Consider the following 21006-nt stretch of genomic DNA (forward strand, 5'->3'; position numbering starts at 1 on the left):
AGGGCAGACTCAATGTCGGCCAGCAGCTCCTGTGGCAGGTTGAACTTCCTCAGCTGGCGAATGCTTACAGCGAGAACAACAAAGTTGGGGTTTTAGTTAAAAATCTGAATTAAAAACATATATTTTTTTTATTTTCTCCCCTTTTCTCCCCAATTTGGAATGCCCAATTCCCAATGCGCTCTAAGTCCTCGTGGTGGTGTAGTGACTCACCTCAATCCGGGTGGCGGAGGACGAATCTCAGTTGCCTCCGAGTCTGAGACCGTCAATCCGCGCATCTTATCACGTGACTTGTTGAGCACGTTACTGTGGAGACGTAGCGCATGTGGAGGCTTCACGCTATTCTCCGCGGCATCCACACACAACTCATCACGCACCCCACTGAGAGTGAGAACCACATTATAGTAACCACGAGGAGGTTACCCCATGTGACTCTACCCTCCCTAGCAACTGGGCCAATTTGGTTGCTTAGGAGACCTGACTGGAGTCACTCAGCACGCCCTGGATTCAAACTCATGACTCCAGATGTGGTAGTCAGCGTCTTTACTCACTGAACAACCAAGACTCCCAAAACATTTTTAACAAAAATTATGAGACACACAATTTGCCTATTTGTAGCTTCATCACATAAAAATTAGAAAACTCATAAATGTTATATATTTGAAGTCTTTTAATTGGTTTAAAAGAGCAGTAGGTAGATGTTTATTTTATAACAAGTATTGTGTAGAATTATTTTCAAACCACTTCCATTATGTCTGTGACGAGTTTGAGAAAAAAAGGGTGTTCAAATCAGAAACAAATAGAAAATAATAAAAGGGCTTTGATGCCTGAGGTGAAAAATATGATTTTGTTGGAGGTTTAACCCTTGTGTGACCTTTGGGACATTTTTGTTTTTTCAATCATTTTGGCTGTGTTAATGCCAATGGCATACATTTTGCCAAAGGTGTGTATTTTTGGGGGAATTTTGAAATTTCAACCTCAGTTCCTATAATACATCTATAATACACTGTGTACACAAAATAGTTACACTCAGGACCTTCAGGACAAAAATGTCCCCATTTGAAACCAATATTTGATCCCAGTGTCATTAAAGCATAAAATCATGAATTCTATGATATTATGCTTTCATTCCAGAGCCCTGGCTTCAAAATGTACATTTTTAATATTTTCCACCAGATGGCGCCATTTTTCTCATGTTTAGCCTATGGAGCAAATACATGCTTTTCCCCTATTCTCTGTTTGCTGTATTATAGTTCTCATGTTTAGCCTATGGAGCAAATACATGCTTTTCCCCTATTCTCTGTTTGCTGTATTATAGTTCTCATGTTTATCCTATGGAGCAAATACATGCTTTTCCCCTATTCTCTGTTTGCTGTATTATAGTTCTCATGTTTATCCTATGGAGCAAATACATGCTTTTCCCCTATTCTCTGTTTGCTGTATTATAGTTCTCATGTTTAGCCTATGGAGCAAATACATGCTTTTCCCCTATTCTCTGTTTGCTGTATTATAGTTATCATGTTTAGCCTATGGAGCAAATACATACTTTTCCCCTATTCTCTGTTTGCTGTATTATAGTTATCATGTTTAGCCTATGGAGCAAATACATACTTTTCCCCTATTCTCTGTTTGCTGTATTATAGTTCTCATGTTTATCCTATGGAGCAAATACATACTTTTCCCCTATTCTCTGTTTGCTGTATTATAGTTCTCATGTTTAGCCTATGGAGCAAATATATGCTTTTCCCCTATTCTCTGTTTGCTGTATTATAGTTCTCATGTTTAGCCTATGGAGCAAATACATGCTTTTCCCCATTCTCTGTTTGCTGTATTATAGAGCACTGCAGGACAACTGAATAAATGATGCAGCTGAAATTGTGTGGGTGTGTTGGTATGGATATCAGAGTTTGTTTTGTTTGTGCATATTGAGAAATTTGTGTGTGTAAAAAAACAACAGTGGCATTATGTAAACAAACTGGCATATAAATGGTTAAAATCCTGAAAATGAATGAATATTTGGTAGTTATGATCAGGACTGGTGTTGGTTAAAAAATCTAAGTCCATGAAAGTGGAAAATAATATTTATATATAATATTATTATGGCAGTTTGATGTGGACATTTTTGTCCTCTAAGGATCTCTGATTACAAGGGTTAATATGTGCCTAATGTTGTGGAGCATTCAGACAAATCAAATATAGTTAATATATATATATATATATATATATATATATATATATATATATATATATATATATATATATATATATATATATATATTCCAATTGAAATATTATCGAATCCCAGGAATGAATGACACATATGGTTTAAAAACTCACCCACACGAGTTTCAAATTATTTTACTTTCACTTCATATCTTTATAAAATATGTATATATTTAATTTATTTAACATCTTGTGCATTAGTAGGATGATCAATAGACATAAGAATATACAATTTTATCTGGTTGTTGACAAGATTATCAATGTGTTGTTGTACATAGCTTTATTTAACTTATTATGACAGTGTTTATTGAACATGTAGCTGTTCCATACCACAGTGGGACGATCAATACAGTGAAATAAAAGTTCATTGTGTTTGTCATCATCTGTCTTGTGCAGTCACTCCCTCTCTGTCTGGAGCACATTTACATCAGCGCTTATTCAATACTGACTGCATTTTTGACGTTTCTTATCCCATTCACCGGATATTGGAAAGTATGCATTTTGTCTTTGTCCCTCGGTAATGCAAGATTTGTGTGTCGCTGCTGGGGTGATGGAGAGGCGGTGTGTGTCAGAGCGGGGCGGCTAGAGGCCCAGCACAACCCCGCGCTGGATTTACAGCTCCGACCGAGCGAGAGAACACCAATAGCGGATTACTGCACATCAACCCTCCGGTATAGACCCATACTAGTTGCACCCATAAATGTGAGAGACGTGTTTATTTTTGTATTGTGTGCATGACAGGGCTAGTGGTATTTTAAATGATAATGTGTTTACATGTTCAGACTGTTCAAACCGTAATTGGCAGAAAATTACTGCATATTTTATCGGAAAGTTATCAGGTTGCATCAAAGTGTGTCTAGCGAGTCAGTCCACTGTCGGGCATGTTTGGGACAATCTCGGGAGGTTATTTCCAGTCATGACAGTGCAGCTCCTATCTACTTGAATGGGGGAACACCAAAATCTCAAAAACTGTTGGTCAAGATTACTATCAAAAAACATATTTCAAATCGGCAGTAAAATCACTTGTATCATAAATTGTGCTTCTTTACCTCAGATTACGCTATAAAAACGCAACTTTCCCGGTTTGTGTAGCTAATACGCATGCGCATTCTCGAGTTGATTGACAAGGGATGTCTGTATATAAAAGGTGATTGGCTCTTTTACCTGTAAGGCGGGACTTCCTTTCTACATCTGTTGACCGTTGGTTGCATTTGGGTGTTTCAGTTTCTCCCATTAATTTAAATAGAAGTGGCCCGTCTCTGCTAAATAAACTGGTGGCAATAGCGGATTAGCCTAGCGGCTACGCGGCTAAACTAGAGAATCAATTCAGCCTCTTAGTTATGAAAAATAACCCGCTTTAAACATTAATGTATCCAATCACTTAGATTTATTTTCGTTTTGGAACATACTTAAACACTGTAATAACAGTTATGACTATTTCATCTTAATTAGTTTGTTTTTGGGTAGCTGGCTAATTATTTATGTCATAGACATGAATCTCCTAATGTTTCTGCTATAAAAAGGAATATTAAGTTTTTTTATTTTCATTTTTTTATTTCTTTGTCTTTAGATGGACTGTGGTACTTTAAATAAGTATCTTATTAATGAACAGCCTGTGTTTTTCTGTTATGCTTTTTGGCAGTGGAGTATTAAACCAGTTTTAGTAGATACTTCTGATATGTCGTGATAAAAGTTTGTTTTGACAAATATGTGGTTAAAACTAATAATAATGGGTATAAATTTGGGGAAGTGATTATAGAAACGACTGTAGTATTTATAGAGAGTTCAGGAAGGGATTCTTTGCACAACACATTGCAGGTCAGTCATTGCATATGCAAGAATGATAAACCACTTTATCTTATTATCTTTCCATGAACTTCCTCTCTGTCACTCACTAAAGTGGTTATTACTGTTGCTATAAGCTACAGTGGTTATTACTGTTGCTATAGGCTACAGTGGTTATTACTGATGCTGTAAGCTACAGTGGATATTACTGTTGCTATAGGCTGCTGTGGTTATTACTGATGCTATAGGCTGCTGTGGTTATTACTGTTGCTATAGGCTGCAGTGGATATTACTGTTGCTATAGGCTACAGTGGTTATTACTGATGCTGTAAGCTACAGTGGTTATTACTGTTGCTATAGGCTGCTGTGGTTATTACTGTTGCTATAGGCTACAGTGGTTATTACTGTTGCTATAGGCTGCTGTGGTTATTACTGTTGCTGTAGGCTGCAGTGGTTATTACTGTTGCTATAGTCTGCAGCGGTTATTACTGATGCTGTAGGCTGCAATGGTTATTACTGTTGCTATAGGCTACAGTGGTTATTATTGTTGCTATAGGCTGCAGTGGTTATAATTATGCTATAGTCTGCAGCGGTTATTACTGTTGCTGTAGGCTGCAGTGGTTATTACTGTTGCTATAGGCTGCAGTGGTTATTACTGTTGCTATAGTCTGCAGCGGTTATTACTGTTGCTGTAAGCTGCAGTGGTTATTACTGTTGCTATAGTCTGCAGTGGTTATTACTGTTGCTATAGGCTACAGTGGTTATTATTGTTGCTATAGGCTGCAGTGGTTATAATTATGCTATAGTCTGCAGCGGTTATTACTGTTGCTGTAGGCTACAGTGGTTATTACTGTTGCTATAGGCTGCAGTGGTTATTACTGTTGCTATAGTCTGCAGCGGTTATTACTGTTGCTGTAAGCTGCAGTGGTTATTACTGTTGCTATAGGCTGCAGTGGTTATAATTATGCTATAGGCTGCAGCGGTTATGCTATAGGCTGCAGTGGTTATTACTGTTGCTGTAAGCTGCAGTGGTTATTACTGTTGCTGTAAGCTACAATGGTTATTACTGTTGCTATAGGCTGCAGTGGTTATTACTGTTGCTATAGGCTGCAGTGGTTATGCTATAAGCTGCAGTGGTTATTACTGTTGCTATAAGATGCAGCGGTTATTACTGTTGCTGTAGGCTACAGTGGTTATTACTGTTGCTGTAGGCTACAGTGGTTATTACTGTTGCTATAGGCTGCAGTGGTTATTACTGTTGCTATAGTCTGCAGCGGTTATTACTGATGCTGTAGGCTGCAATGGTTATTACTGTTGCTATAGGCTACAGTGGTTATTATTGTTGCTATAGGCTGCAGTGGTTATAATTATGCTATAGTCTGCAGCGGTTATTACTGTTGCTGTAGGCTGCAGTGGTTATTACTGTTGCTATAGGCTGCAGTGGTTATTACTGTTGCTATAGTCTGCAGCGGTTATTACTGTTGCTGTAAGCTGCAGTGGTTATTACTGTTGCTATAGTCTGCAGTGGTTATTACTGTTGCTATAGGCTACAGTGGTTATTATTGTTGCTATAGGCTGCAGTGGTTATAATTATGCTATAGTCTGCAGCGGTTATTACTGTTGCTGTAGGCTACAGTGGTTATTACTGTTGCTATAGGCTGCAGTGGTTATTACTGTTGCTATAGTCTGCAGCGGTTATTACTGTTGCTGTAAGCTGCAGTGGTTATTACTGTTGCTATAGGCTGCAGTGGTTATAATTATGCTATAGGCTGCAGCGGTTATGCTATAGGCTGCAGTGGTTATTACTGTTGCTGTAAGCTGCAGTGGTTATTACTGTTGCTGTAAGCTACAATGGTTATTACTGTTGCTATAGGCTGCAGTGGTTATTACTGTTGCTATAGGCTGCAGTGGTTATGCTATAAGCTGCAGTGGTTATTACTGTTGCTATAAGATGCAGCGGTTATTACTGTTGCTGTAGGCTACAGTGGTTATTACTGTTGCTGTAGGCTACAGTGGTTATTACTGTTGCTATAGGCTGCAGCGGTTATTACTGTTGCTATAGTCTGCAGCGGTTATTACTGTTGCTGTAGGCTACAGTGGTTATTACTGTTGCTATAGGCTGCAGTGGTTATTACTGTTGCTATAGGCTACAGTGGCTATTACTGTTGCTATAGGCTGCAGTGGTTATTACTGTTGCTGTAAGCTGCAGTGGTTATTACTGTTGCTGTAGGCTACAGTTGTTATTACTGTTGCTATAGGATGCAGGGGTTATTACTGTTGCTATAGTCTGCAGCGGTTATTACTGTTGCTGTAAGCTGCAGTGGTTATTACTGTTGCTATAGGCTGCAGCGGTTATTACTGTTGCTATAGGATGCAGTGGTTATTACTGTTGCTGTAGGCTACAGTGGTTATTACTGTTGCTGTAGGCTACAGTGGTTATTACTGTTGCTATAGGCTGCAGTGGTTATTACTGTTGCTATAGGCTACAGTGGCTATTACTGTTGCTATAGGCTGCAGTGGTTATTACTGTTGCTGTAAGCTGCAGTGGTTATTACTGTTGCTGTAGGCTACAGTTGTTATTACTGTTGCTATAGGATGCAGGGGTTATTACTGTTGCTATAGTCTGCAGCGGTTATTACTGTTGCTGTAAGCTGCAGTGGTTATTACTGTTGCTATAGTCTGCAGCGGTTATTACTGATGCTGTAGGCTGCAATGGTTATTACTGTTGCTATAGGCTACAGTGGTTATTATTGTTGCTATAGGCTGCAGTGGTTATAATTATGCTATAGTCTGCAGCGGTTATTACTGTTGCTGTAGGCTGCAGTGGTTATTACTGTTGCTATAGGCTGCAGTGGTTATTACTGTTGCTATAGTCTGCAGCGGTTATTACTGTTGCTGTAAGCTGCAGTGGTTATTACTGTTGCTATAGTCTGCAGTGGTTATTACTGTTGCTATAGGCTACAGTGGTTATTATTGTTGCTATAGGCTGCAGTGGTTATAATTATGCTATAGTCTGCAGCGGTTATTACTGTTGCTGTAGGCTACAGTGGTTATTACTGTTGCTATAGGCTGCAGTGGTTATTACTGTTGCTATAGTCTGCAGCGGTTATTACTGTTGCTGTAAGCTGCAGTGGTTATTACTGTTGCTATAGGCTGCAGTGGTTATAATTATGCTATAGGCTGCAGCGGTTATGCTATAGGCTGCAGTGGTTATTACTGTTGCTGTAAGCTGCAGTGGTTATTACTGTTGCTGTAAGCTACAATGGTTATTACTGTTGCTATAGGCTGCAGTGGTTATTACTGTTGCTATAGGCTGCAGTGGTTATGCTATAAGCTGCAGTGGTTATTACTGTTGCTATAAGATGCAGCGGTTATTACTGTTGCTGTAGGCTACAGTGGTTATTACTGTTGCTGTAGGCTACAGTGGTTATTACTGTTGCTATAGGCTGCAGTGGTTATTACTGTTGCTATAGTCTGCAGCGGTTATTACTGATGCTGTAGGCTGCAATGGTTATTACTGTTGCTATAGGCTACAGTGGTTATTATTGTTGCTATAGGCTGCAGTGGTTATAATTATGCTATAGTCTGCAGCGGTTATTACTGTTGCTGTAGGCTGCAGTGGTTATTACTGTTGCTATAGGCTGCAGTGGTTATTACTGTTGCTATAGTCTGCAGCGGTTATTACTGTTGCTGTAAGCTGCAGTGGTTATTACTGTTGCTATAGTCTGCAGTGGTTATTACTGTTGCTATAGGCTACAGTGGTTATTATTGTTGCTATAGGCTGCAGTGGTTATAATTATGCTATAGTCTGCAGCGGTTATTACTGTTGCTGTAGGCTACAGTGGTTATTACTGTTGCTATAGGCTGCAGTGGTTATTACTGTTGCTATAGTCTGCAGCGGTTATTACTGTTGCTGTAAGCTGCAGTGGTTATTACTGTTGCTATAGGCTGCAGTGGTTATAATTATGCTATAGGCTGCAGCGGTTATGCTATAGGCTGCAGTGGTTATTACTGTTGCTGTAAGCTGCAGTGGTTATTACTGTTGCTGTAAGCTACAATGGTTATTACTGTTGCTATAGGCTGCAGTGGTTATTACTGTTGCTATAGGCTGCAGTGGTTATGCTATAAGCTGCAGTGGTTATTACTGTTGCTATAAGATGCAGCGGTTATTACTGTTGCTGTAGGCTACAGTGGTTATTACTGTTGCTGTAGGCTACAGTGGTTATTACTGTTGCTATAGGCTGCAGCGGTTATTACTGTTGCTATAGTCTGCAGCGGTTATTACTGTTGCTGTAGGCTACAGTGGTTATTACTGTTGCTATAGGCTGCAGTGGTTATTACTGTTGCTATAGGCTACAGTGGCTATTACTGTTGCTATAGGCTGCAGTGGTTATTACTGTTGCTGTAAGCTGCAGTGGTTATTACTGTTGCTGTAGGCTACAGTTGTTATTACTGTTGCTATAGGATGCAGGGGTTATTACTGTTGCTATAGTCTGCAGCGGTTATTACTGTTGCTGTAAGCTGCAGTGGTTATTACTGTTGCTATAGGCTGCAGCGGTTATTACTGTTGCTATAGGATGCAGTGGTTATTACTGTTGCTGTAGGCTACAGTGGTTATTACTGTTGCTGTAGGCTACAGTGGTTATTACTGTTGCTATAGGCTGCAGTGGTTATTACTGTTGCTATAGGCTACAGTGGCTATTACTGTTGCTATAGGCTGCAGTGGTTATTACTGTTGCTGTAAGCTGCAGTGGTTATTACTGTTGCTGTAGGCTACAGTTGTTATTACTGTTGCTATAGGATGCAGGGGTTATTACTGTTGCTATAGTCTGCAGCGGTTATTACTGTTGCTGTAAGCTGCAGTGGTTATTACTGTTGCTATAGGCTGCAGCGGTTATTACTGTTGCTATAGGATGCAGTGGTTATTACTGTTGCTGTAGGCTACAGTGGTTATTACTGTTGCTGTAGGCTACAGTGGTTATTACTGTTGCTATAGTCTGCAGTGGTTATTACTGTTGCTATAGGATGCAGTGGTTATTACTGTTGCTGTAGGCTACAGTGGTTATTACTGTTGCTATAGGCTGCAGTGGTTATTACTGTTGCTATAGGCTGCAGTGGTTATGTTATAGGCTTGCAGTCGTTATTACTGTTGCTGTAGGCTGCAGTGGTTATTACTGTTGCTATAGGCTGCAGTGGTTATTACTGTTGCTATAGTCTGCAGCGGTTATTACTGTTGCTGTAAGCTGCAGTGGTTATTACTGTTGCTATAGTCTGCAGTGGTTATTACTGTTGCTATAGGCTACAGTGGTTATTATTGTTGCTATAGGCTGCAGTGGTTATAATTATGCTATAGTCTGCAGCGGTTATTACTGTTGCTGTAGGCTACAGTGGTTATTACTGTTGCTATAGGCTGCAGTGGTTATTACTGTTGCTATAGTCTGCAGCGGTTATTACTGTTGCTGTAAGCTGCAGTGGTTATTACTGTTGCTATAGGCTGCAGTGGTTATAATTATGCTATAGGCTGCAGCGGTTATGCTATAGGCTGCAGTGGTTATTACTGTTGCTGTAAGCTGCAGTGGTTATTACTGTTGCTGTAAGCTACAATGGTTATTACTGTTGCTATAGGCTGCAGTGGTTATTACTGTTGCTATAGGCTGCAGTGGTTATGCTATAAGCTGCAGTGGTTATTACTGTTGCTATAAGATGCAGCGGTTATTACTGTTGCTGTAGGCTACAGTGGTTATTACTGTTGCTGTAGGCTACAGTGGTTATTACTGTTGCTATAGGCTGCAGCGGTTATTACTGTTGCTATAGTCTGCAGCGGTTATTACTGTTGCTGTAGGCTACAGTGGTTATTACTGTTGCTATAGGCTGCAGTGGTTATTACTGTTGCTATAGGCTACAGTGGCTATTACTGTTGCTATAGGCTGCAGTGGTTATTACTGTTGCTGTAAGCTGCAGTGGTTATTACTGTTGCTGTAGGCTACAGTTGTTATTACTGTTGCTATAGGATGCAGGGGTTATTACTGTTGCTATAGTCTGCAGCGGTTATTACTGTTGCTGTAAGCTGCAGTGGTTATTACTGTTGCTATAGGCTGCAGCGGTTATTACTGTTGCTATAGGATGCAGTGGTTATTACTGTTGCTGTAGGCTACAGTGGTTATTACTGTTGCTGTAGGCTACAGTGGTTATTACTGTTGCTATAGGCTGCAGTGGTTATTACTGTTGCTATAGGCTACAGTGGCTATTACTGTTGCTATAGGCTGCAGTGGTTATTACTGTTGCTGTAAGCTGCAGTGGTTATTACTGTTGCTGTAGGCTACAGTTGTTATTACTGTTGCTATAGGATGCAGGGGTTATTACTGTTGCTATAGTCTGCAGCGGTTATTACTGTTGCTGTAAGCTGCAGTGGTTATTACTGTTGCTATAGGCTGCAGCGGTTATTACTGTTGCTATAGGATGCAGTGGTTATTACTGTTGCTGTAGGCTACAGTGGTTATTACTGTTGCTGTAGGCTACAGTGGTTATTACTGTTGCTATAGTCTGCAGTGGTTATTACTGTTGCTATAGGATGCAGTGGTTATTACTGTTGCTGTAGGCTACAGTGGTTATTACTGTTGCTATAGGCTGCAGTGGTTATTACTGTTGCTATAGGCTGCAGTGGTTATGTTATAGGCTTGCAGTCGTTATTACTGTTGCTATAGGCTGCAGTGGTTATGTTATAGTCTGCAGTGGTTATTACTGTTGCTATAGGCTGCAGTGGTTATTACTGTTGCTATAGGCTGCAGTGGTTATGTTATAGGCTGCAGTGGTTATTACTGTTGCTATAGGCTGCAGTGGTTATTACTGTTGTTATAGGCTGCAGTGGTTATTACTGTTGCTATAGGCTGCAGTGGTTATTACTGTTGCTATAAGCTGCAGTGGTTATTGCTGTTGCTATAGGCTGCAGTGGTTATGCTATAAGCTGCAGTGGTTATTACTGTTGCTATAAGATGCAGTGGTTATTACTGTTGCTATAGGCTGCAGTGGTTATGTTATAGTCTGCAGTGGTTATTACTGTTGCTATAGGCTGCAGTGGTTATTACTGTTGCTATAGGCTGCAGTGGTTATGTTATAGTCTGCAGTGGTTATTACTGTTGCTATAGGCTGCAGTGGTTATTACTGTTGTTATAGGCTGCAGTGGTTATTACTGTTGCTATAGGCTGCAGTGGTTATTACTGTTGCTATAAGCTGCAGTGGTTATTGCTGTTGCTATAGGCTGCAGTGGTTATGCTATAAGCTGCAGTGGTTATTACTGTTGCTATAAGATGCAGTGGTTATTACTGTTGCTATAGGCTGCAGCGGTTATTACTGTTGCTATAGGCTGCAGTGGTTATTACTGTTGCTATAGGCTGCAGCAGTTATTACTGTTGCTATAGTCTGCAGTGGTTATTACTGTTGCTATAGGCTGCAGCAGTTATTACTGTTGCTATAGTCTGCAGCGGTTATTACTGTTGCTATAGTCTTCAGCGGTTATTACTGTTGCTATAGGCTGCAGTGGTTATTACTGTTGCTATAGTCTGCAGCGGTTATTACTGTTGCTGTAGGCTACAGTGGTTATAATTATGCTATAGGCTGCAGCGGTTATTACTGTTGCTATAGGCTACAGTGGTTATTACTGTTGCTATAGGCTACAGTGGTTATTACTGTTGCTATAGTCTGCAGTGGTTATTACTGTTGCTATAGGCTGCAGTGGTTATTACTGTTGCTGTAGGCTGCAGTGGTTATGTTATAGGCTGCAGTGGTTATTACTGTTGCTATAGGCTACAGTGGTTATTACTGTTGCTGTAGGCTGCAGTGGTTATGTTATAGGCTACAGTGGTTATTACTGTTGCTATAGGCTGCAGTGGTTATTACTGTTGTTATAGGCTACAGTGGTTATTACTGTTGCTATAAGCTGCAGTGGTTATTACTGTTGCTATAGGCTACAGTGGTTATTGCTGTTGCTATAGGCTGCAGTGGTTATTATGGTTGCTATAGTCTGCAATGGTTATGCTATAGGCTGCAGTGGTTATTACTGTTGCTGTAAGCTACAATGGTTATTACTGTTGCTATAGGCTGCAGTGGTTATTACTGTTGCTATAGGCTGCAGTGGTTATGCTATAAGCTGCAGTGGTTATTACTGTTGCTATAAGATGCAGTGGTTATTACTGTTGCTATAGGCTGCAGCGGTTATTACTGTTGCTATTGGCTGCAGTGGTTATTACTGTTGCTATAGGCTGCAGTGGTTATTACTGTTGCTATAAGCTGCAGTGGTTATTACTGTTGCTATAAGATGCAGTGGTTATTACTGTTACTATAGTCTGCAGCGGTTATTACTGTTGCTATAGGCTGCAGTGGTTATTACTGTTGCTATAAGATGCAGTGGTTATTACTGTTGCTATTGTCTGCAGCGGTTATTACTGTTGCTATAGGCTGCAGTGGTTATTACTGTTGCTATAGGCTGCAGCAGTTATTACTGTTGCTATAGTCCGCAGTGGTTATTACTGTTGCTATAGGCTGCAGCAGTTATTACTGTTGCTATAGTCTGCAGCGGTTATTACTGTTGCTATAGTCTTCAGCGGTTATTACTGTTGCTATAGGCTGCAGTGGTTATTACTGTTGCTATAGTCTGCAGCGGTTATTACTGTTGCTGTAGGCTACAGTGGTTATAATTATGCTATAGGCTGCAGCGGTTATTACTGTTGCTATAGGCTACAGTGGTTATTACTGTTGCTATAGTCTACAGTGGTTATTACTGTTGCTATAGTCTGCAGTGGTTATTACTGTTGCTATAGGCTACAGTGGTTATTACTGTTGCTGTAGGCTGCAGTGGTTATGTTATAGGCTGCAGTGGTTATTACTGTTGCTGTAGGCTGCAGTGGTTATGTTATAGGCTGCAGCGGTTATTACTGTTGCTATAGGCTTCAGTGGTTATTACTGTTGCTATAGGCTACAGTGGTTATTACTGTTGCTATAGTCTGCAGTGGTTATTACTGTTGCTATAGGCTGCAGTGGTTATTACTGTTGCTATAGGCTGCAGTGGTTATGTTATAGGCTGCAGTGGTTATTACTGTTACTATAGGCTGCAGTGGTTATTACTGTTGCTATAGGCTACAGTGGTTATTACTGTTGCTATAGGCTGCAGTGGTTATTACTGTTGCTATAGTCTGCAGTGGTTATGTTATAGGCTGCAGTGGTTATTACTATTGCTATAGGCTACAGTGGTTATTACTGTTGCTATAGGCTACAGTGGTTATTACTGTTGCTATAGGCTGCAGTGGTTATGTTATAGGCTGCAGTGGTTATTACTGTTGCTATAGGCTGCAGTGGTTATTACTGTTGCTATAGGCTACAGTGGTTATTACTGTTGCTATAGGCTGCAGTGGTTATTACTGTTGCTATAGTCTGCAGTGGTTATGTTATAGGCTGCAGTGGTTATTACTATTGCTATAGGCTACAGTGGTTATTACTGTTGCTATAGGCTACAGTGGTTATTACTGTTGCTATAGGCTGCAGTGGTTATGTTATAGGCTGCAGTGGTTATTACTGTTGCTATAGGCTGCAGTGGTTATTACTGTTGCTATAGGCTGCAGTGGTTATTACCGTTGCTATAGGCTGCAGTGGTTATTACTGTTGCTATAGGCTGCAGTGGTTATTACTGTTGCTATAGGCTGCAGTGGTTATTACTGTTGCTATAGGCTGCAGTGGTTATTACTGTTGCTATAGGCTGCAGTGGTTATTACTGTTGCTATAGGCTACAGTGGTTATTACTGTTGCTATAGGCTGCAGTGGTTATGTTATAGGCTGCAGTGGTTATTACTGTTGCTATAGGCTGCAGTGGTTATTACTGTTGCTATAGGCTGCAGTGGTTATTACCGTTGCTATAGGCTGCAGTGGTTATTACTGTTGCTATAGGCTGCAGTGGTTATTACTGTTGCTATAGGCTGCAGTGGTTATTACTGTTGCTATAGGCTGCAGTGGTTATTACTGTTGCTATAGGCTACAGTGGTTATTACTGTTGCTATAGGCTGCAGTGGTTATTACCGTTGCTATAGGCTGCAGTGGTTATTACTGTTGCTATAGGCTGCAGTGGTTATTACTGTTGCTATAGGCTGCAGTGGTTATTACTGTTGCTATAGGCTGCAGTGGTTATTACTGTTGCTATAGGCTGCAGTGGTTATTACTGTTGCTATAGGCTGCAGTGGTTATTACTGTTGCTATAGGCTGAGGTGGATGAGTAGTTTGGGTAAATCGAGTGAGTTGATCTACATTCTACTGACACTGAAAATGTGTCTGCTGTTGTTTCAGTATAATTCAGTGGAACTTTAAAGAGAAGTTACATAGCAAGCAGTTCACATGAAGGTCTGAATTATGATGGACATTTACAAGTGGCCGTAGCTTTGGTTCGAGGTTAGCTTTATGGGGGTATTGTATGTGTGTGCTTATGTAAATATGTGTCCGAGTGCACACAGAATGTTGCGCATCTGTTGTATACAATGTAAATTGACTTGACCAGAGTAAAGAGGTTGTCATTTCATAAATATTGCACGGATAATGTTTGATCAAAAGTGTGCAGGTGAGGAGTGAATAGAACAGATATTATCAATGGTTTGCAAAACTCGGTAACAAACATTTGCATGTTGTTTTACATGATTAAACCATAAAACTATGTCTAAGGATAGTTGAAACAAAAGATATGGGAATTTGTTCCCCCCAACTACCTAGTTTTAAAATCCATTTTGAGTGACACATCACATGAGATTTAATGTGGTGCTAGATTTAGTTTGTCAGATTTGTGAATAATTGCTTTCAGTTTAAACTGAAGAGATACACAGGTGTCTGTCAGGCTGTGTTATTAGCTGATGTAACTGGAAAAACAAGTGATCCAATTCAGAATGGAGTGCCAAATGTTTTTGGCCTGATGTTGAGTGGAAATAACTCTCCTCTCTCACAGACAGATGCATTCCTGTCATTGTTCAGTGACTCAAGTGTTGTGATAGGACTTCACTTCCTGTAAGAAGTTGTATGACAGCATGTTTTGTGATAAAGACTGATATCATATATCAGTATATTTCAAATATTATTTTTGGTACATATTTATTATTAAATTGCATAATTTGTACTATTTACAAGTGTTTACATTGAATTGTTGAACATGTGCTAAAACCGGTACTGTCTCTTTAACGAAAAAAAGGGCATTTCTGTTAGGGATGCAGCGATCGGTATCGGCTCCGATACTGAAGCTTTCAGATGGATCGCATATCGATCCGATGAGCCCGATCCAAATCCAATACTGTGTGTTAGTCATGTTTGTTACTGTCAAGCTCCAAAAATGGCATAAAAGAACCATAAAAACACCATTAAAGTAGTTCATATGACTCGTGCATTTTATTCAAAGCCACTTGAAGATGTGCGATAGCTCTGTGAATCACAAAAGGCTGCGTTTAATAAGTAAATATATAAAATGCATCAGTGAATGGTGCTGCTCTTTTGACACACGTACGCCTATTTGTAACCTTCACACAGTAATATTTGAGCACTATTCACGAACAACATCTCAGATGTATAGATGCTCAATAGTTCAGTTAATTTATAATATGCATTTAGAACGCCACCGGAGGAGCATCTTACCAGAATTTGAATAAGAAGAGCATTAAACTACTGTGAACTTGCCTACTAATAGACACATACAGGATTCCTGGAGAGTTCAGAATGTCAAAATAAAAGCCAGATGGTTTTAAAGTTAAAGGTGCACTGTTCAGAAATATTACTGTTGTATTTTCTTTGTTGTATTTTCTCCCCAATTTGGAATGCCCAATTCCCAATGCACTCTAAGTCCTCGTGGTGGTGCAGTGACTCGCCTCAATCCGGTTGGTGGAGGACGAATCTCAGTTGCCTCCACGTCTGAGACCGTCAATCCGCGCATCTTATCACGTGACTTGTTGAGTGCGTTACCGTGGAGACGTAGCACGTGTGGAGGCTTCACGCTATTCTCCGCTGCATCCACGCACAACTCACCACGCGCCCCACCGAGAGCGAGAACCACATTATAGCGACCACGAGGAGGTTACCCCATGTGACTCTACCCTCCCTAGCAACCGGCCAATTTGGTTGCTTAGGAGACCTGACTGGATTCACTCAGCATGACCTGGATTCGAAGGGGTGGTAGTCAGCGTCTTTACTCGCTGAGCTACCCAGGCCCCCGTCAATAGCATTTTTTTATTTATTTATTTCACATTTTTTCCACTCTTGTCATATACGACAAGGCGGGCAAACTCAAAGGTCAGTTGGCCCACGGGCCCTAGTTTGGGCATCTCTGATCTAAATTATTTAAGTAATCTCTGTAGAGAATATATGAATATCTGAAGGCAAACATGGCCAATTTGTTTCTTTGTATCTAACATCATTTGAACTGAATTTTAGTAAGGGTGACAAGGTGTAGTTTAAAAACCCACATGACATTGAGAGGAACTGAATTGAGAAGCGAGGGTGATCCCACTCTCCGCCCTGGAGCACAAATAACGGGAAGCCTGCTGGGCTCGCGTGCACTTGCGTGCTCCTCAGATAGCATGTGCGACATGTGAAACACAGCTGTGCCTGTCCGATGAAAAACATATTTAGAATGTGAGATAAATGTCATTGAATTTGCTTCAGAGTCTAATAAAACCCGATATGATAATTTCGATATACACTCTATAGCAATATACTGTACGTGGCTATATACATAATACGCAAACCTTTGCTCGTTATAGCTTTTATAAAGCCAAACCAATACCACACCATGGAGGATGCTCCTTTTTTCTTCACAAAATCCCCCTTATCTTTTCGTTCACAGGGATTTGTGGAACCAGCAGCCACTCCGCCTTCCTCCTCTATTTTACAGACAGAATATGTACCGCATGAATAGAATTCTGTGCACATTTCTTGCAAAACAGAGGCAATTTTGTGTAACTGTGATAGATACAATAATCCAAAATGTAAATGGGTTGTCAAATTTCTACCGGTTTACCGTGTCTACCTGTATATTGCCCACCCCTACCAGTACTGTCTCTTTAAGAAAACCGGCAGTTCTGCAAAGAGCATCTGTAAATGAGCGCATATTAACGAAAGAGACTCGAGTGGCTTCTTTTCCTCATCTGGGGTATGTGTGATTAGAATTAAAGGTGAAGTGTGTAAACTTTTTGATGCCAAAATACGTTCAACTATCCTAGTTTATTGTTCATTGTCAACTATAAGTAAGCCTTTCGTGGGTTAAAGTATAAACACTGAGTCACCCAGACACTATCAAAACATCGATGTTTATATTTTGAGCGGCCCGCTCAGCTCCACCCATACCTTTCTAGCTCAGCCTATAGTGTGAGTTTGGGGCGTGGCTACATGAACTAGCTGTTCAGTCGAGGGAATATGAACAACCATGGCAGACTTGTATAGAGGAAAAGAAATTTAGATTCACCTACAGATGTTAAAGCCAAAATCGCACACCGGACGAGAAGCGTCGCGTCACGGCTAGGACACGGCACAGGTATCAAACACGGTTGATGTTTGATATGTTTGCATGTCGATGCGGTTCAGGTTGCAGACAGTACACACAAAAGTTACCAAGATTTTTCCCTTCTTCAAGAATGAAGAACGCTAGAGTAAATAATCGATGTCCTTTGAAAATGATTTAGGTTGAATTTAACGGAAAATATGCGAGTTGCGCTCCGTGGTGCGGCAGAAATTTGAGCAGCCTCTTGAGTCGTCGCTGGGTGCCGCCTACAGACGTCGAGTGGCGGCGGCAGTGTGCGTACCTTCATTAATTTTAGAATGCGCCATGTCGTCCGCCAGACGCGTCCGGTGTGCAACCCCTTTAAGACACAGAGACAGAGAACGGAGTAAAACAAGAGTGAACATTGACGTCGCATTTACAAGGTGGAGGACACACACACACCACCAATAATGAGATCGCAACACAAGTCGCTAATACACCGCCACCTCCCCCCCATCCTTACGCTTACTAGTTACCAGAAGAACCATCCTACCCAGCTGCCGTTCAATCCGGCGATGTTATCGGATGACCGGATTCCTCTGCAACGCTTTCTGTCTGGTGTGTTATGTTATAGTGGTCTTGTTCATTATGACCTTAAACGTTTTTAAACTTTTATTTAGTATGGTCAGTTTGTTCATAAGGTGTGATAGGACGTGATGATGTGTTGCCAAAGCTTGCTTGAAAACATACGTTATTTTTGTAATTCTGTTTGGTGCCAGAAATTAAACACTTCATCTTTAAAAGTTCATTTTTTGTTGTTTTTGATCAATAACTGGCTGTAAAGAACAGAGTGGGTATTTAAAGAGACATTATTCAGTGACTAATGGATTGTGTGCATAGAGTGAAAGATCAATCTTAGGATTTAAGAATCGATAACGATATTGTTCAAATCATCCTGCCTTGATTCTAAAGTTTACCGACAGTCTTGTCATTGGAAAATGCATATTTCCTGTTTTCAAATATTTCAGTGTGTAAATATATTAGTTATATAAACGTTCATTTTTATTATATACTGTACATGGTAAGTTATATAAGTAGGTAACATCTATTTAACTTATGTCACTTTATGTTACTTGGATACAGATAGGCCTAATCTCTTCCACAGAGTTAATGAGCAGCATCACCGTCAATAAATCCAGGTTAATTATGTTTGTTTAGTTGTATGTTCCTGTTTTTCTCTCAGGACGGGTTAGGGTTAGTGTTAGTGTTCTAGTTTATCTGTTGATCAGAGATGTCTGTAAGGAGTCTCATCCACTGATTTTACTGATGTTGAAAACCACTGCATGATGTCTCTATGAATATCAAACAAGCTGCAAGAACCCACTTAATTTTTTATCATCTTTCCCCTCAGGAGAAAAAGAGGTTGGCGATTTGTTTCAATATTCAAGATTGTGAGGACTACAAACCATGCCTCCAAGGCCATCCTCAGGAGAACTATGGGGCATCCATTTGATGCCACCCAGAATTCAGGTGGACTGTTTGCTGCCCAATGGCATCATCCTGACGCTGGAATGCCTCCGGGAGGCCACGCTTATCACAATCAAACATGAACTATTTAAGGAGGCGAGGAAGTGCCCTCTCCACCACCTGCTGCAGGAGGAGACCTCGTATATTTTCGTCAGCGTAACGCAAGAGGCGGAGCGTGAGGAGTTCTACGATGAAACGAGAAGACTTTGTGATCTTCGGTTATTCCAGCCCTTCCTGAAGGTCATTGAGCCTGTAGGAAACAGAGAGGAGAAAATCCTCAATAGAGAAATCGGTAGGACCTCGAACAATGCCTGCTTTTGCTTTCTTTTGTGTTTACTGAGAAAGCTGCTTGTTTGATCAGACTATGTACTTAAATGGTGTCTCATGTGTTTCAGGTTTTGCCATTGGCATGCCAGTGTGTGAGTTTGATCTAGTGAAGGATCCTGAGGTGCAAGACTTCAGGAGAAATATTCTTAATGTCTGCAAAGACTCTGTAGAACTGCGAGATGCCAGCGGATCACACAGTCGAGCGCTTTACGTTTATCCTCCTAACGTAGAGTCCTCACCGGAGCTTCCAAAGCACATATATGGCAAATTAGACAAAGGTAATCAGTCTAGTTCTTTATTCCAGGTTATTTTCAACTGCATGTCTATGAACAACATCTGCGGCTGTCAATCACTTGCATGAATTCTTCAGTACTAAATGCTTGTTATTTAAGCTGTAAAGTTATCTCAATTTTCCTTTTGAAGTTGGGGAACTTCTGGTTCCTGTGTATGCAGTTTACAGAACAGTGCTTTACATAAGAGATGATGCACTGTCAGCTGGTCATTATCATAAAATAAGCCACAGCAGGTGATCCTGAAGGAGTACTTTATTAGCATGATTGTGTTTACATACAATATTCGGGGGTATCTGCCTAGTTCGGCCCGGCATGCATTAGTAAGTGTTCTTCTCTGAACTCTTCGAATGTTTCTACAGGATTCTGCATGTTTGTCCCATCTAGAGTAATTTGCCAGACAGAGACATTAAACTAGCACAGCTATGCCTGAGACAATGGTCAGTTATACAGTTTAACGCTTATGCAAACCAAAAGTCTTATAGTCGGAGTTTCGAAATGGTGTGATAGTGGCACATTTTTGATGGTCATTTTGCGGTGCCGCCCACTATATACTGTGAATGTGTTTCCTGTTTGTTTGTACGCACTGAGGGACGACTCAACATTTTTGGCTGTGGTAATGGGGAGCTTGCCACAGATGTGGTATGTAGATGCTGGGTTAAAGATAACCCAGCCGGAATTCCTTTTTGTCCAGTGCAGTTCTGTGCGCCATACACACTCAAGTTAAAGACTCGGACTCAAGTCCGACTCGACAAAAATGACTTGTGAATATTTCAAAAACGACTCGAGTCTTTTAACCTTAACTATTAATATCTTAATGTAAGAATTTGTGTTTTATTTGTATGGTTTTATTACATCTGTGTCACATTTCCCCATGTGTTATGATCACTTGTGAGGTCCCGTGCGACAGATTTGTCCCGTATAGGGTTGCTCCGATACCAAAATTTTGGCCTCGGTAGGATACCAGCCCCGGTACCTCGGTATCGATACTAACTCGAAACTTAGGCAACAAATAAAAATAAAAAAACTTGATGAAATTACACAGAAAATTATTGACAAAAAGAACTGCATAAACTCATATCGAAACAAGTTATGCCTTTTCTGTTTTAATTTTTCTGGATTCCACGTTAAATGTTTTAATTAAATGTTATTATCAAATTGTGTTTAATCAATAACATACTGTACAGCTTTGCTCAAATGAAAATATAATTAATATATATATATATATATATACACTATTGGTCAAAAGTTTTGAAGCATTCTTTATTATATTTTTTTTTCTTCACATTTTAGAATAATAGTAAAGTCATTAAAACTATGGAATAACATAAATGGAACTATGGGAATTATGTTGTGACTAAACAAAAT

The 21006-nt window shown here is 40.2% G+C and overlaps 1 protein-coding gene across 2 annotated transcripts in view; it reads left to right on the forward strand.

Annotated features, from left to right (window-relative positions):
- Positions 1–2587: 2587 nt before the first annotated feature.
- The window catches only part of LOC127428087 (phosphatidylinositol 4,5-bisphosphate 3-kinase catalytic subunit alpha isoform-like), a 42100-nt gene continuing 23681 nt past the window's right edge, over positions 2588–21006 (forward strand). The window contains exons 1-3 of one of the 2 annotated variants that reach the window (XM_051676159.1): positions 2588–2922; positions 18906–19313; positions 19417–19626. In XM_051676159.1, coding sequence (XP_051532119.1) covers positions 18962–19313; positions 19417–19626 — 562 coding nt within the window. In that variant the 5' untranslated portion in view covers positions 2588–2922; positions 18906–18961. The remainder of the gene's footprint in view (positions 2923–18905; positions 19314–19416; positions 19627–21006) is intronic. The other variant, XM_051676158.1, reaches the window with a different exon arrangement.

Source organism: Myxocyprinus asiaticus, chromosome 37 (genome assembly GCF_019703515.2).
Source record: "Myxocyprinus asiaticus isolate MX2 ecotype Aquarium Trade chromosome 37, UBuf_Myxa_2, whole genome shotgun sequence".
Classification (NCBI taxonomy): Eukaryota; Metazoa; Chordata; class Actinopteri; order Cypriniformes; family Catostomidae; genus Myxocyprinus; species Myxocyprinus asiaticus.